Genomic DNA, 16,079 nt, shown 5'->3' with positions numbered 1-16,079 from the left:
GGCACTAATTTAGACTGCGCTACAAACTCTACAGCTATTTCGTTGAATGAGACTTTTCTTTTTTTATTTCTTAGAAGTCAAGAAGAAGGGATGAATTACTAGACAGGAAGAGCAAAAAGAGAGCCATAAGAGAATATTGGATAATAAATAAGTGGGCGCATGCACACGCGACAAAAAGAGAGAATAGAACGGAATGGAAGGGGATGAGACGAATCATATCCAGAATAGACACAGATGCTAATTGACCGATGGACGAACCTTCCACTCCGGGAGACGGTCCAGTGGGGTGCATAATTAATTTCCTGGTTGTTTATCTGTCGCCGGGATGTTTCTCGATATGTGTGGTTTAGTCGAAAGCCAAGGACTTCTTGATTTCGGCAATGGCCTTACCTGGATTCAAACCCTTTGGGCAGGTCTTGGAACAGTTCATAATGGTGTGACATCTGTACAAGGACATGGAATTTTGCAACATCTCCTTTCTGACAGCGGTGGCCTGATCTCTGGAGTCAATCAACCATCTGTAGGCTTGCATCAAGACGGCTGGCCCCAAGTACTGCTGCTGGTTCCACCAGTAAGATGGACAGGAGGTGGAGCAACAGGCACACAAGATACACTCGTACAAACCATCCAACTTCTTACGGTCGGCAACGGATTGCAAGTTTTCAGTGCCGTCTTCTGGGACGGTGTCTCTCTGCAAGTATGGCTGGATGGATTTGTACTGCTTGTAAAAGTGGGTCAAATCTGGAACCAAGTCTCTGACAACGAACATGTGTGGCAATGGGTAGATCTTCAACTCCTTGGAGGTGTTGGTATCGATACGGCACAAACAGGCCAAGGTGTTCTTACCACCGATGTTCATGGCACAAGAGCCACAGATACCCTCTCTACAGGATCTTCTCAAGGTCAAGGTAGAATCCTGTTCGTTCTTGATCTTCAAAAGGGCATCTAAGACCATAGGGCCGCATTCGTTTAAGTTGATCTCGTAGGTCTGAAGTTCTGGCTTCTTTTCCGGAGTGTCCGGGTTCCATCTGTAGATCTTAAAGGTTTTGACTCTTGGGGCCAATTCGGCAGTGGTGGCCAAGAAACGGTGTGGGGCAGCAATCTTAGTGAGCTGGGTCAAGGTAGATCTGAACATTGTGTGGTTCTGTTAAGTTGCGGGACGGGAGAGAGAGTATCGCGGAAAGAGTATGTGGTTGCGCTGATATATTTCTAAAGCTCGGCGGCCACCGTTTACTGCCTGCGCCGGGGCTCGCTTTTCCCATAGTAAATATTTAGCCAGTAGTAAATTTTCCTTTTCCCCAAGAACACTATGCGCAGGATATCTGTAATCAACTTTTTTCCCATTGGCTGAAAACTCGACCGTGTTTCGGCCGGGGTCGCACGTGCAGAGGCACGTGACTAAACTACATGCTGCTCGAAGCGTACGCTCGGGGAAAAGGGCGGGTGCGAAAAAAACCCGGGGAGCATTCAGGGTCCGGGGTCGAAGCCATATTGCCGTGAGTATGGGGGTCCGATTTTATACAAGTTGCTGGCTTTGTAGAGTTCTGACCAGTGTGATCTGGAGTAATAATCGACTTTACCGGTAAAAACTGGGCATGATGCAAAGAGAACGATTCATAAATGTGGATACGATAAAAGGTAGGACGATAAGCGCTTTTTAAACACAGAGTAGCTTCTGATCCAGATTAGAATCTTTATTACTAGTACGCCCTGGGACGGAGAAGGCCGACCTGCGACTTGTAACACGAGTATGTTGAGCTACGAAGCGTATGCGGCGTGGGCACGGGCGCTAAATACCGTGAGGATATTATTCTCCGAGATACGTCGTACGCGAGCACGACTTTTACAAGCCTGAATTCGTTGAAGAAGGCAAAAACACTCAGGGACAACACAACCCGTTGATTGTATAGGGTGTTGGTTCTGCGCGGTGCGCACGGAATCGTTTATAACGGGTAAATACGTACGTGTACTAGCCCCGGGATGTACGTACATTCCCCGGGAATTTCGGGGAAATTGTACGATGGGCAATTATGACTAGAGATGTCTTGGATCGTATGGAACAGAGGGGATGGTGTGCTTTGAAACTATATGGGTCAACAACCCATTTTTGTTAGACCAATGTGGTTATTATTCCATGTCATCGCGCTGTTACTACCTCACTCCGAAAATGTTTCGACATCTGTTGATATCCTTAACAGGTTCAAGAATGAACGTTACGCTAACGTGGTGCAGAATACGGCGTAAGCCTTAGTTTGAGCTAGTTACCGACTGTGGTAGGATAATAAAAAGATAAAATTGAGCCGATATATAATTTTGCAGTCTAGAGAGCCATGTAGATGAGCTTTAAAAGAAAATGACCGAGTAAGGAGTCAGGCCCGAGACCTTTCACATGCTAAGCAAACGCGCCACCAACTACGCCACACGCCTAAATTTAAAACCCTGCAGTTAGGAAAGCCATCTCCGAGGTTGCGGGAGAGACTGCGTGTAGCTATTAGGAGTGTTTGGTGGCGGTTATCAGAACCGGCTCTCTGACATGAGTATAGCAAGTTTGCATATCCATAAAATTTAAAGATGTCTACTACCGACGGTATTACCAAGTTCATTATCGATTTCTTCATTGGCGGTGTTTCCGCCGCTGTCTCTAAGACCGCTGGTGCCCCAATTGAAAGAGTCAGGTTGTTGATTCAAAACCAGAATGAAATGATCAAGCAGGGTCGTTTATCTAGAAAGTACGACGGTATTATCGAGTGTTTCAAAAGAACCTCTGCTGAGGAAGGGTTCGGCTCTTTCTGGAGAGGTAACACCGCCACCGTGATCCGTTGCTTCGCAATTCTAGCTTTGAATTTCGCTTTCATGGATAAGTTTAAGGCTATGTTCGGTTTCAAGAAGTCTGAGGGTTACTGGCCATAGTTCGCCGGTAACTTGGCTTCCAGTGGTCTTGCTGGTGCCACTTCTTTGGCTTTCGTCTACTCTTTGGATTTCGCCAGAACCAGATTGGCTACCGATGTCAAGTCTAGGGACGGTGGTGCTCGTCAGTTCAACGGGTTGTTGGATGTCTACAAGCAGATCTTTACGTCCGACGGTATCGCTGGTTTTTATAGAGGTTTCGGTCCATCTGTTATCGGGATCATTGTCTACAGAGGTCTTTACCTCGGTTTGTACGATTCCTTGAAGCCTGTTGTCTTGGTTGGTCCATTGGAAGGTTCTTTCTTGGCCTCTTTCTTGTTGGGTTGGACTGTCACCACAACCGCCTCTACTGCTTCTTACCCGTTGGACACCATTAGAAGAAGAATGATGATGACCTCCGGTCAAGCCGTCAAATACGCTGGTGCTTTCGACTGTTTCAAGAAGATTGTTGCCATTGAAGGTGTCAAGTCTTTATTCAAGGGCTGTAGTATTAACATCTTGATAGGTATCTGCGGTGCCGGTGTTATCTTCATATATTATCAGTTGCAGGCCTTTGTCTTCGGTCAGAGGTCTTAAGCGATTTACCTGAGCTGAGAATTCCTGTATATATTAAATCTGTTCTCTCTTTGATACAGTTAACCTCTACCAAACAATACTGGTATACACACGCTATATTACGTACAGCCTTAAAGGCAGCTTCTCGAACTCTAACCTGTTCGAAGTATGAATTGATAGCCTTAAAAGCCTAGATCCTTGACTTGTGATGGCGTGATTATGCTTGGTTTGAGATACGCGGATCTAATCTTTGACCCGGGATAGCGTACCTATCTTATCTTAGGTTCGGAATGGGATACTGTACCTATCTTATAGCTCGGGATGGCTTCCCGATACTACTATTGAGACAGATTCTAAATGATAGGCTGTCGGTCTAGGACATAAAGTAGGCTTGTGCTTTATTTCCTTTATCTCCTTTGATATAAGCTTTAAACTTCTTTTTACGATCTTCCTTTTGCTGATTTACAGCCACAGTTTGGTCTGACATCTTGCAAAGGGAGAGCCTGGTGTGCGCCGAGTGGAATCCGGTATATAAACCTGTCCACACATGGTTGCTTAGTTTGTAAACAGAAAGAAGGTTGACTCACTCAATTGTAAATCTACCCTAGCTAAGCACAGAGATAGAGGACCCACCAAAGGGAATGCTCAAATGCCGCATATCTTGATACACAGTTGGTATGATCACTAGAGAGGAATTCCATGAGTCTCTTCCGACCATTATCAACCTTATCCGCCCCTCGCTCCAAGTACTTTCGCTCCAGAAACTCCAGACCAAAAGCAAGTACACCAACGCCGAGTATCTAGTCATACGGTTCTACCCAGAAAAGACATTTGTGGATGGACACCCAGAATGCTTCCTAAAACTAGTGGTGAGCTATGATCTCAACTATCTGTGCCCTGTGATAGGGTTTCAGGTGTTCCTGTACACCACGGAAGAAGACGACGATTTGGGTGAGTTTTCAAATCCCGATGAGTTTGATAGACTGGAAGTTGACTCACCATGTATGTCTAGCTTCTCCTTAAACTTCGATGCCTCCTATCTCTTTGAACATGTCGTTCATAGGGGAGTGACAGAAGACGATCAGTTTGTGTTAGAGAACATCTCGATAAAACCGCATCACCTATTGCACAGCGAGAACTACTTTTTTATCCATCCCTGTAATGTGAAAGCGACGTACGAAATCTGTGAAGATGGAGTAGCAGTGAAACATGCGTGTCACCGTGGTGTCAGATTCATGGTCTGGTTCCTCCAGATCTACGGGAGAGTCGTGGGGTTGAACTTGGAATGGGACCTTGAAAAACTCGCGGGGGTGACTGCCCTCCAAGAAAATATGATGACTCAAAACTAGCATAAGTTATAGCTAATGCTCTGCGGATTAGTACAAAAGTAATGTTCGTAGCAACCTGGCCCACGTAGGTAGCTTGGACTATACATATTCTTCGTCAAGCATGAATAATGGAATAACTAGTTTTATTATAACAACGTTAAAAGGAAAATGTAATGCGAAATAAAAGTGAAATTAAAGAGTCTAAGCCAACCAGTACCAGAACTTCTCCCAGATATTGTTGGGAATTCTCTCTGGAGTGGCCGCTTCCTCAGCTTCAACATCGTCTAAGCCAGTAGTCAAGTCCAACTCAGCGATTGGGATCAAGAATCTAGTGTAACCAGTTTTGAAGTAGAGGTAAGTCTTGTGAGCAGCGTAAATGCCAAAGAAAACCGGAATAGAGATGTACGACGCGACAAAGTCACCAGCGTTGAAGTTACCACCGATGAACACTGCGTACCCGTTAGTCAAGGTCAAGATGGACATGAAGACGATCAAGAACCAGGAACCGTACGGCTGCAATGGGGTTCTGAACGGAACACGATCATCCAAACCTTGGAAGGTGATTGCACGTCTCCATCTCGTGTGGGCAGCAGCGGCGAAAATCCAAGCAATGAACCCAGAAATGGTGGAGATGTTGGAAAACCAACCGAAAGCTTCAGCACCACTTGAGGACACATTCAAGTAGGCCAAAAGGGAGAAGACCGAGGTGGCCCCAACGGCGTAGTACGGAACACCAAACTTGTTACACTTGGAAAAGAGCTGTGGAGCATAGCCATCACGAGCCATGGAGTACAAGGATCTAGAACCGGCATACATGAACGAGTTACCGGAAGACCAGGCAGAGGTCAAAATGACACCGTTAACGATATGGTTCAAAACTGGAATACCAGCGTTCTGAATCCCAATAACAAACGGAGAAGCAGCAGCAGTCGAAGCACCAGCGTCAATGGCAGACAACAAATGAGGGTCGTTAGAGGGCACGATACAACCAATGACAACAACCGAGGAAATGTACAAGAAGACAATACGGTAAATGAATCTTCTCACACCCTTTGGAATATTTCTTCTCGGAGCCTCAGTTTCACCGGCAGCGGTCGTGACCAATTCAGGGGAGAAAATGAAGGCGTAACCAGCCTTGACCAAGGAGGTCCATACGGCACAGAATCTGCCGGCAGCACCGGTAGTTAAGTGCTCGACAAATGGACCCGGGTTCTTCCAGTATCTGAATCCAATACGGTCATGCGTGGGAGCTCCGCCAAAGAAGATCACCACACCGGTAACAAGCAAGCCCAAGATACAGATAATTTTCAAGGAAGCGAACCAAAACTCAGATTCACCGTAATATTCAACGGCAACAAAGTTCAATGCGATGATGACAGCCAAGAAAATAGTGATCCAAACAGCGATGTGAACCTTGTCAGTCCAGTATTGGACAACCAAACCAGCAGCAGAGACTTCAGCCATTACAAGGACAGCATAGGAGTACCAATAGTTCCAGCCAGCGGCCACACCGAGAGAAGGATCCAAGTAGGCACCGATGAAATGCTGGGAACCCGCACCCGGGATCGGTAACCAGGTACCCATTTCACCCAAAATGTTCATGACAAAGTAGATGACACAGGACATGATAGCGTAGCCCAAAAGCAAGGCAGCTGGGCCGGTTTGAGACAAGGCCGAACCGGACCCAACGAAAAGACCAGTACCGATACACCCACCAAGAGCGATTAATTGGACGTGACGAGACTTCAAACCTCTGCGGATTTCACCGTTCTCACTATCGCCCATGACAACCCCTCTGACCGAGGAAGTGGCAGATAAGTTGTGGCTACCCTTCTCGCCAGCAAAGGGTCTAGCCGCAGCGGAGGCGACGGAGTATAAACTATCCTTGTCACCACTTTTCATTGTAGAATGTTTGAGTTGGATGAAGTGCGGAAAATGTAGAATGGAGAGCTTTCAGACTTTACGATAACCAGATCTGTAAAGAGAAAGGAAGATGGATATAGATAGGAGATTGGCCCGATAGTGTAAGTAGACCCTAAATCAATAATTAGAACGTGGGGATGCTTGACGTTTATATATCTTCCTTGTCGAGCGAGTTCTACGTGCTAGCCTAATGCGTATGTGCCTACTGGTCACCCCCATACAGTGAAACATGTTCTGTTGATTTCTTTTTCTGAGATACCGACAAGAAAAATCAGTGAAACCCTAAATTTTTGTTCGCTTTATCTTTTAGGGAAAAAATATTCTGGTAGTCGATCGCTTGTCACAACGTTTTTTTCCCTCCTATCCGTAAACTCGGCACCTTTACGCGGCGTCAGCTACCAGGGGGTGGGAGTGACCAAAACGGCACAGGATCATTTTGGAACCCTAAAATTTCTCACAGAAATAAGCGCGAAAGTGTGGCTTACGTACATGCACATATGTGCAAAGAGTTAACAGATGATGAGACTAAGAAAGCTCACGTTGGATACGCGCGATGTTATTGGCAAAGATCTCCGCTGTATTTCTCCCCCAGCATTTCACTAACAATACGCTGCGAATTCCTTAATACAGTAAACAAGTCCTACTATTGTTTCCACCAAGAGGCAGACTATACGTCCGGTTCAGATCGGCCAAGACGCACGGGCTGCAGGTACTTGCTGAGAAGATGAATACCGGATAGTATGCGCACGGCGTTTTCATCCGCTCGTAGTGTATGTTGGCATAGTAAATTATAGTTCCAGAGGGATTGACTACCAGTTTTCAGTTCGTCGGCGCCAGTTTCTGATTTTGACACTAGCTCGATACGACATACCACCCTTCGGGTAATTTTAAACAATATTGATTTTCTTAGTGGAAACCTACGACTACTCAAAGTCTTACCTCGGGGTATACAGTTTGTCCAAGCCTTCTAAAAAAACGCCCAGACCCGCAATCATGTGAATGACGACACCGTACATACCGGTGGGGGCAAGTGGGGGAGAGCAAAGGCGGCTCATAAGCCTGCAACCTAACGAATTGAGCTAAGGGCTTTTTTTTTCAAGCTACAGGCTCATGAGCAAGTATAGGTTCGTGTTAGATCGCAGATAGGGCACATCTACTTGCTCACGAGAAGTATGTGGTGTATACCCGAATTCCTTTTTACCAGGTGTGGTTATCTGCTGGTGAAACTACCGGAGATTTACCCCCGGTGAAACACTCGTGGTAAAAGGATTTTCCGAATTCGGACTTACGGAGTTAGCAAATATTGCTTTAGATCTGGGCCTAGGCGCTTAGCGTTTGTATACTCTGCGGTTATTTCTCTAGCCAAGGTAATTCTCTATGGACTTTGAAGGGCCTCTTACAAATGCCCATTTTTGAAGCCAGCCTGCTTTAAGTGGCAAGTCTAAGAGATGATCTCACATGACCCCGCTCTGACCAACTAGTGACGCCCGATATATATAGGAATGACTACGCGCGACTCATGCACATCTCGAAATCATAAAATTTGTACGTATTAACTATGTATATATGACGACTGCGATGGACCTAGGTATTAACGCATTCGAGTAAGCTCCGGAAAATATTGCTTGGCCGAGGCTTGACGACTACGTGCAGGATTGACGTTGAGAACGAAGATTTACTAACGATTTTTTTATGTTCCTTACGAAACTTTTAATGTACGGCGTTAATTTAGTCCCTGATTAGGAAGGCGGCGGGCGTTGTACTCCGACTCTTCTCCGGGATTTACGATGGTAGAAGATACGTAACTTCCGATAACTCAAGATTACCTGTATCTTTACTAAGTATATTAATGGGATTCAGATCCCGCCACTCCCACTACGATCTAATCTTGCAGCTATTCGGAGCTCGAGGACCATGGAGGCTATTCGACTTTTCCAGTCGGGGTAGAGTGACCTGGACCATCCGCTGAATGTCGGTCACGGTTGACATTCCCGATGTTATTTCAAAATCTAGTGTAATGCTGAGTGTCAGGTTCAAAGTTCCTTCTTTCGTTTTCCTCAGTAATTTTACAGGGAGACGTCTCCCGCTTATCGGCGCAGGTTACTTAAATAGACTTTGCAGTTACAGGCTACATCGAATAAATTGCAATTTAGGCTATTATCATTCACATACGGAGTTACCATGAATAATCAAACCTTCTAGTGTATGCGTTGAATTTGTGGTAGGTTTACAGCCATATACAGCTTAGTTCGGACGAAATATCCAGTCAAACAAATTGCATTTTTACCGATCAGTTCGGGATGTATCTTTGTGATTGTAAGTTTCAAGTACAGTTCACTTTAATTGACAGGCAGATTATTCATTCAACACCATGACAGGTCTTACTGGATACCGTACGATCTTTGAGGATATCAGATTCAGATTTCCATATTTTGTGACATTAACTCAAACCTAGCTCGATAGAAACCTTGCTAGTGACACTCTCTGGTTTACGTTCTGTCGAGAGACGGATCGGATTAAAATTTCTTCTCCATCTCTCTAACGGGAAATGGCTCCCCAAATAAAGCTTTGTCTCACCGACTTCGAGCCTACCTAAACTATTTCATATCCTATCCATGCTAGTTACAGAGTCTGCCGACAGCAGAGCACTTCTCTGTCTGTTTTATCTTGGATGAGCCGGAGATTCATTCAGAGTTGGGCTCATTTTTTTAGTCTTGAGTTTCTTGAAATCTCTTTGTTTGGACAAACTATTATTGACTAAAGCTATCAGCCGAGAGAAGGATGAGCGAGGGTAACACAAAAGGGAGGATCACCGATTCAGGGGGTATCTAACTGTGCCTTGAGAAGGTTTCTGAAATTGACATCATTTTTTCCTGAGCTGTGGCTCAATTGAGAAGCTGATTTTATAGGTTAAAAGCATCAATTCCCAATGCTCTAGATTCTTTCGGAAGACCGTGAAGCATCCAAACTCTGCCACTCGGCCTCATAACAATGCCCGTTTTTAGGATTTTAAAATATGATCTTAGCTTTTTAATTGAAAATTATAAGGTAGGTAGGTCAGATGAAAGGACTGGCGTCGTTAATAATAATGAGAATTTTAGCAATTTATTGACGTTAGCATATTTCTAGACCCATGGTTATATAGGCGCAGATTAAATGAAGGGCCAAAAATTAGTTACATACACTATACTTATACAAGGGTAAAATATAAAACAAACCGTATGAATGGTTAGGCTAACATACGCCAAATTACAATCTTTTGTCTATAAACTAAAATTTAGCTACATATATGGCACAAGAAAAAGCGACAAGACTACGTGTCGCAGCAGAGGCTGATATATATGAATTGAAGCAGCTTTACCACAATATCGACGGATATTCATTGGTACTTTTGCCGTATTTACGTAAATAACTAACATCCTTTATTGATATAAAGCAATTGAAGTACATATGTATACATTGACGCGTACACGGCACAAATTGTTCCACAAAATCATGTGTCGGACATCTAGTAGTTGTCACCTTGGTTACCTTGGTCGTTACCTTGGTTGTTACCTTGGTTGTCGTCGTAAGAGGATTGGTTGTTGTTAGACTGGTTGTTAGACTGGTTGTTAGACTGGTTAGATTGGTTGTTAGACTGGTTGTTAGAGGACAGGCGGTTGTTGCTAATCTCAGAGTAGGCATTCTCAGCCTTGCTGATGAAACTAGAGTTTGGGTCAGCGGAGTTGAAAGACGTATAGACGTCCTTGGCATCTTCAGCATACTGCGCGTAGTTGGCTTGCTGGCCGTTACCGCCGCTACCACCTTGCTGGTTTTGGTATTGACCAGCCAATTGTTCACCTTCCTTAAGCACACTGTTGAAATCCATTATGTATATTGTATTATAGTAATATGAGGAAGAAAAAAAAGAGATGAAATGAGGCAAGAAAAGTGGGGATATTGGGGTATTTATGCCAGAGGGCGTTTTTCCAAACGGGAACTGGGGAAACCTTGTTCCAGTGCTATTTGCCTAATCCTGGAATTCCTACAAGGTAAAAGCAAGGAACGACAAGCGTCCACAGATGCAAGCCCATTGCTTTAGAACAAATCCCAAATTACCACGTAAGGGGATAGCAAAAACGCACATTATCATGCATAGAACGCATGAAAGTGGAATTCAGACCAGGTATACTCTATATTACGCGTTTAGCTTGCATCGTACCTTGAAACCATATGAGTGCCTCTGCGCGTCATTCTGGCGTGTAAGACAGCTGGGACTTAAGTCATTAACTACAATCCGTCAGCCGAATAAGCCAGTCCGTGAAATTTGAAGTACGCAATGATTCAAAATACTGATATAGCTCACAAAGTATCGTGACCCGTAGAACCACTGAGATCGGGAAGTGATACACTGGTTCAAATGTCCTGCACCTAACTCCAGATCATGACCAGGATCACGCAGTATTTAATCACAAAGCTTATTAGGGGTGGGTTACCCGGTTAACTAGTGGAGTCCTATTTCCATGCGTCGTGTCGGTGCATGAACTGGGGGAAACGCCATTACTTAACCGTTGGAGTATCATCATGGAGTAAAATCATGTAACTTCGAAGTCCCCCCGAATGAAGCTCTTGGATACCCACAAACGCGCATGAAAAAAAAAAAAAAAAAAAACATAAGAAATGGCACAACCAAAAAGCAGATCTCGGAAGGGTGATTCGAACACCCGATCTCAGGATTACATATGCAATTACAGTCCCGCGCCTTAGCCAACTTGGCCACCCCGAGAAATCATGTCTCACAGGGGCTATACAGATGTCGCTATGAGCCTAAATAATGTATTTGGAAAAGTCTTGAGGATACCAATGGAATAGATCCAAGTACTTGCTATCTTGGAGCTTGACAGTTCCATTTTCATAGCTATCTACTGTATCTTTCTGACTCGGTTTGAGTCCCAAGATGCTGGATAGCCAGGCTCAGGGAGCGCTACAAACTAGACAAGAATGCCACTAATCGGAAGCATTCCCTTTTTGCACTCCCTTTGATGAACATCTAGCCTGGGCCATCTATCCCATGTTAAATTATATTCATTACTTAGAGAGTATCAGCTGAAATATGGAGTAGGTTTCTGCAGTGAATTTCTGTCGGGGAAGGAGTACTGCCCTGTCGTATCTTGCCCCATTTAACTGTATCACCATCAGTACCATGCCACAGGTTGTAGAGTGCATGTCGCACGGTGCAAATATGCTATTCAGCTGTGCATTACAGTTTCAGAACGAAAACTGACGCAAACCATCTAATCCTTAGTATATATATTTTTAGTGTTGAGACCGATCAGTGATCTAACATTTCCTTTGTACACCGTCTATCTTACGAGCCGTTGGACTGTGTTCCCATCTGCCACTGCACGTCGGGGGTGCCGCTCCGTGCGCTTATCTTTTCCCGATCTTTTCTTCCCTTTCGCGCTCGCCTCGCGTAGCACCACCCTCAATTTTCCCCCACAGTGAAAAATTCCGCACGCTCCTCGTTTGCGCATGCCATTAACGCTCCGGAGCCTGACCCCCGTCCGACTACAAGTTTGATAATTAAACTATAAAACCCCTGTGTCTCCTCAAAACATTCTCCGCACCATTATTTCTCTCCATCACACCCACAATGCTCAGATCCACGTCCAAGCAAGTTTCCAGAACCTTGAGAGCCTCGCTCAAGGCCCCAAGGGCCTCTCTTACCGTTGCCCCACGTGTGACATTCCGCTTAACCCGCGGGTTGGCGCAGTTGTCACGCCAGCTGGCTCCACCAGTGGTCAACGAACCGGTCAAGGCGTTCGATAAGACCCACACCAAGGACTGGGACCTTCTCCGTGCGTCTCTCACCAAGTTCACCGACCACGGCCCACTCCAGATTCCAATCGTGATTAACGGTGAGAAGATCTACAAGACCGCAGCTGGTACACGCACACAGGTCAACCCGGCCAAGCACGCCCAGGTGCTCGCGGAAGTCACTCAGGCTGGCGAAAAGGAGATCAATGCGGCCATCGCGGCGTCCAAGGCGGCCAAGCAGAAGTGGGCCAACACTCCATGGGCCGACAGGGCGGCCATTTTCCTCAAGGCGTCTGACTTAATCTCCACCAAGTACAGATACGACATGCTCGCAGCGACCATGCTCGGGCAAGGGAAGAACGTGTTCCAGGCGGAGATTGACTCTGTCGCCGAGTTGGTGGACTTTTTCCGCTTCAACATTCGTTACGCCGAAGAAATGTACGCGTCGCAGCCAGTCGCGTCCGCGCCAGGTGTCTGGAACCGTGCTGAATACCGTCCGTTGGAGGGTTTCGTCTACGCGGTCACTCCGTTCAACTTCACCGCCATTGCTGGTAACTTGATTGGGGCGCCGGCTTTGATGGGTAACACCGTTGTCTGGAAGCCATCCGCCACCGCTGCCTTGTCTAACTACCTCCTTTTGACCATTCTCGAGGAGGCGGGTTTGCCAGCTGGTGTGGTCAACTTCATCCCGGGCGAACCTAATCAGGTTACCGACTTGGTGTTGCTGGACCCAGAATTTGCCGCCTTGCATTTCACGGGTTCCACCGGCGTGTTCAAGTCACTCTTCAGCAAGATTAACCACAACTTGGTCAACGATAAGTACAGAGACTTCCCACGTATTGTGGGTGAAACCGGCGGAAAAAACTTCCACCTCATCCACGAATCCGCCAACGTCACCCACGCGGCGTTGAGCTCTGTCAGAGGTGGGTTTGAGTTCCAAGGCCAGAAGTGTTCCGCTCTTTCCCGCTGCTATGTTCCAGAGACCTTGGCCGAGGAGTTCCTCGCGACCATGACTGCTGCCTTGAGCACCGTCACCCCATCCAACACCGCCGCTCCAGAGGGCTTGAACGCCTTCAGCGGCCCAGTCATCCACGAGCAGTCCTTCGACAAACTCGCCAAGGTCATTGACGACGTTGCCGCCGACCCAGAGTTGGAAATCGTTTTCGGTGGTAAGCACGACAAATCCAAGGGCTTCTACATCCAGCCAACCATCATCAAGACCACCAACCCAGACCACCCATACCTCCAGAACGAGTTCTTCGGACCAATCGTCACCGTCTACGTCTACCCTAACGCCCAGTACGAGTCTATCATGGCCTCTATCGATGAGTCCACCAAGTACGCCTTGACCGGTGCTGTGTTTGCCCGTGACAGAGTTGCGTTGAGACAGGCCGAAGAAAAGTTGAGATACTCGGCCGGTAACTTCTACCTTAACGACAAGTGTACCGGTGCAGTCGTCGGCCAGCAATGGTTCGGTGGTGCCAGAATGAGTGGTACTAACGACAAGGCCGGGTCTGGTAACATTCTCGGCAGATTCGTCTCCGTCAGAAACATCAAGGAGAACTTCTACGAGTTGACCGACTTCAAGTACGAGTCCAACTACAAATAAGCAGATTGGTCTGCTCTCATGTAAACTAATACACTGCATTTAAGTTAGAGAGGCGTAGAAGTCACTCAACGTACAATAGAGCCTCGCGGTAGTCCTTTAGCATGGCCAAGTAGATCTGTTCAACAGGCCCATTGAAATTGCCTGTGGTAGGAAGGGGTCGGGTTGATGAGATTTTTAGGAACCGGTTGGAAAGCTGAGGGCCTCTCTTAGCTTGAGGGTTTAGCTGCGATTGAAATGAGCCATAGCGAGCCCTATCAGTCATACTTTTGAATGAACCATATGATTTATCTACATATCCTTTTATGGCTCTTATAGGACCGTAGGATACCAAAAAGGAACTAATGGACATATATAAAAGCGTCTATTTAAATTAAAACTGTATCATTATGGATCGAGCTAACCAAGTACTTTATGAGGATCAGAGTTCTGGTTTACAGGTCTGATCGACTGTAAACAATTTTTTTTACACATCACATTCGACGGCCAACAAATTTCACTATTTTAAATCGATTTTTCAAGCCACCTACCCTTGGAGTTATTTAAATACTTATATTTGTCTTCTCGGATCTGGCAATGGAGCACACAACCATAAAAACACCCCGCAGAGCATTCGCTTAACATGTCCACGGACAGATGTCACGCACCGGGGAGCCGTCCCGATAACGTGATGCCATGCATATGGCCCACACTGACCAAATCTTGATCCTCACTCCTTCCGGTACATAAATACCACCATCGCTCATCTCTCAGGGCTATCACCTCCTATTAAAAGTAGCATAAAATGTCATCTCAAACCCCTGTGAAAACTAACTACAACTTGCCGAAGCCAATGCCGGCATACCTCCCTACTAAGGGTTCGGTGCTCTACGCGGACCGCACCTTCTACGACGCTGTTGCTAACTCCAAGAGAGAGCTCACCGAATCACTAGTGGTACCAATCCGCTCTGGACGTGCCTGGAAGGTACCAGCGGGCTCTGTCTGCCGGATCACCACCCCAGAAGGGCCTCAGGTGGGTGACTTGAACATCTGGAATTTCCACAACCCACGCGAAAGAATGTGGGCTGCTCGTACCAGGCAGCTCCACAGCGCCCATGTGTCGGTCTACGATAGACTATGGTCTACTTTACCGTACCTTCGTCCGCTTGTCACAATCACGGGGGATTCCATGAAGGATAGAGGCCAGGACGAGCACGGTGGTAGACTCCACGACTTGCTCGGGACCAGATGCGATCCGTATGTGGATAAGCTCTTGTCTGGCGAGGATAACGACTTCCACTGTCATTCTAACCTCGTGAGAGCGGTTATGCCGTATGGCTTGACTGAATTCGATGTCCACGACGTGTTGAACGTGTTCCAGTTGACCGGTTTGAACGAGCACGACCAGTACTTTATGGAAACCTGCCCTGCCGTCAAGGGCGACTACATCGAGTTTTTTGCTGAGGTTGATGTCTTAATGGCCTTGTCTGCCTGTCCGGGCGGGGACTTGTCTACCTGGGGCTGGGGTGAAGGGGACGAAGAGGAGCTTGATATGGTCGACTGTTGTAGACCTTTGGGCGTTGAGGTGTACCAGATCACCGATAAAGAGGTGTTGAAAGATTGGAAGAGCCCCGAGGTGGCCAACTACTCCGGTAACCACGGATTAGAGTTCCCTGTGTTCCAGAAATAAGTAGATAGAACTGCAGATTATTGGGGGAGTACCATAAATTAATAATAATGATTTCACAATATAAGGTAAAGTGTGGATCGGAACCCTGAAGGAGACAGGCTGCTCCTAGGGGTTTACACTTTATTCAAGCTTCTGGGTGATTCAGATATATGGCTTAAAGGACTGAGAGTTATGTATCTGACTAAAAGAGCAAGTGATCCGCAGATCAAGACAGACTCTGTTCCTAATTTATATATCTAAATAGCGAAGCTAAACATGGATTGAGTAATTTTAATACGCTAGAGATTTCGGAAGA

The 16,079-nt window shown here is 46.2% G+C and overlaps 9 protein-coding genes and 1 non-coding gene across 10 annotated transcripts; 5 read left to right on the top strand and 5 right to left on the bottom strand.

The window, feature by feature from the left end:
- Nucleotides 1-87: 87 nt before the first annotated feature.
- Nucleotides 88-1,154, bottom strand: SDH2 (succinate dehydrogenase iron-sulfur protein subunit). The gene has a single exon (XM_019128592.1). It carries the CDS (start codon nt 1,133-1,135, stop codon nt 347-349), a length of 789 nt encoding a protein of 262 aa, XP_018986127.1. The 5' UTR covers nt 1,136-1,154; the 3' UTR covers nt 88-346.
- Nucleotides 1,155-2,073: 919 nt separating this feature from the next.
- On the top strand, nt 2,074-2,406 carry BABINDRAFT_161008 (uncharacterized protein). The gene has a single exon (XM_019128591.1). The coding sequence runs from the start codon at nt 2,089-2,091 to the stop codon at nt 2,242-2,244; it is 156 nt and encodes a 51-aa protein (XP_018986126.1). The 5' UTR covers nt 2,074-2,088; the 3' UTR covers nt 2,245-2,406.
- Nucleotides 2,407-2,571: 165 nt separating this feature from the next.
- On the top strand, nt 2,572-3,577 carry BABINDRAFT_180028 (uncharacterized protein; the record flags this gene model as incomplete). The annotated part of the gene is made up of 2 exons (XM_019131114.1): nt 2,572-2,909; nt 2,934-3,577. The coding sequence occupies 2 exons, from the start codon at nt 2,572-2,574 to the stop codon at nt 3,481-3,483; spliced, it is 888 nt and encodes a 295-aa protein (XP_018986125.1). The 3' UTR covers nt 3,484-3,577.
- Nucleotides 3,578-4,047: 470 nt separating this feature from the next.
- BABINDRAFT_161006 (uncharacterized protein) lies at nt 4,048-4,967 on the top strand. Its single transcript, XM_019128590.1, has one exon. The coding sequence runs from the start codon at nt 4,140-4,142 to the stop codon at nt 4,809-4,811; it is 672 nt and encodes a 223-aa protein (XP_018986124.1). The 5' UTR covers nt 4,048-4,139; the 3' UTR covers nt 4,812-4,967.
- Nucleotides 4,968-4,991: 24 nt separating this feature from the next.
- On the bottom strand, nt 4,992-6,575 carry BABINDRAFT_180027 (uncharacterized protein; the record flags this gene model as incomplete). Its single annotated transcript, XM_019131113.1, has 1 exon — nt 4,992-6,575. One exon carries the CDS (start codon nt 6,573-6,575, stop codon nt 4,992-4,994), a length of 1,584 nt encoding a protein of 527 aa, XP_018986123.1.
- Nucleotides 6,576-7,380: 805 nt separating this feature from the next.
- Nucleotides 7,381-8,123, bottom strand: BABINDRAFT_166376 (uncharacterized protein; the record flags this gene model as incomplete). The annotated part of the gene is made up of 4 exons (XM_019130425.1): nt 7,381-7,588; nt 7,653-7,772; nt 8,003-8,033; nt 8,114-8,123. 4 exons carry the CDS (start codon nt 8,121-8,123, stop codon nt 7,381-7,383), a joined length of 369 nt encoding a protein of 122 aa, XP_018986122.1.
- A 2,091-nt stretch (nt 8,124-10,214) lies between these two features.
- Nucleotides 10,215-10,766, bottom strand: BABINDRAFT_161005 (uncharacterized protein). The gene has a single exon (XM_019128589.1). It carries the CDS (start codon nt 10,579-10,581, stop codon nt 10,222-10,224), a length of 360 nt encoding a protein of 119 aa, XP_018986121.1. The 5' UTR covers nt 10,582-10,766; the 3' UTR covers nt 10,215-10,221.
- A 627-nt stretch (nt 10,767-11,393) lies between these two features.
- Nucleotides 11,394-11,478, bottom strand: BABINDRAFT_t154. The gene has a single exon. It is a non-coding gene; the product is annotated as a tRNA-Tyr (tRNA).
- Nucleotides 11,479-12,253: 775 nt separating this feature from the next.
- Nucleotides 12,254-14,397, top strand: PUT2 (1-pyrroline-5-carboxylate dehydrogenase). Its single transcript, XM_019128588.1, has one exon. The coding sequence runs from the start codon at nt 12,346-12,348 to the stop codon at nt 14,116-14,118; it is 1,773 nt and encodes a 590-aa protein (XP_018986120.1). The 5' UTR covers nt 12,254-12,345; the 3' UTR covers nt 14,119-14,397.
- A 454-nt stretch (nt 14,398-14,851) lies between these two features.
- Nucleotides 14,852-16,038, top strand: BABINDRAFT_161003 (urea carboxylase-associated family protein). Its single transcript, XM_019128587.1, has one exon. The coding sequence runs from the start codon at nt 14,900-14,902 to the stop codon at nt 15,782-15,784; it is 885 nt and encodes a 294-aa protein (XP_018986119.1). The 5' UTR covers nt 14,852-14,899; the 3' UTR covers nt 15,785-16,038.
- Nucleotides 16,039-16,079: the final 41 nt, after the last annotated feature.

This window comes from Babjeviella inositovora (genome assembly GCF_001661335.1).
Source record: "Babjeviella inositovora NRRL Y-12698 unplaced genomic scaffold BABINscaffold_4, whole genome shotgun sequence".
NCBI lineage: Eukaryota > Fungi > Ascomycota > Pichiomycetes > Serinales > Babjeviella > Babjeviella inositovora.
Note: the sequence above shows the minus strand (reverse complement) of the source record. Positions and strands in the feature narration are given on the sequence as shown.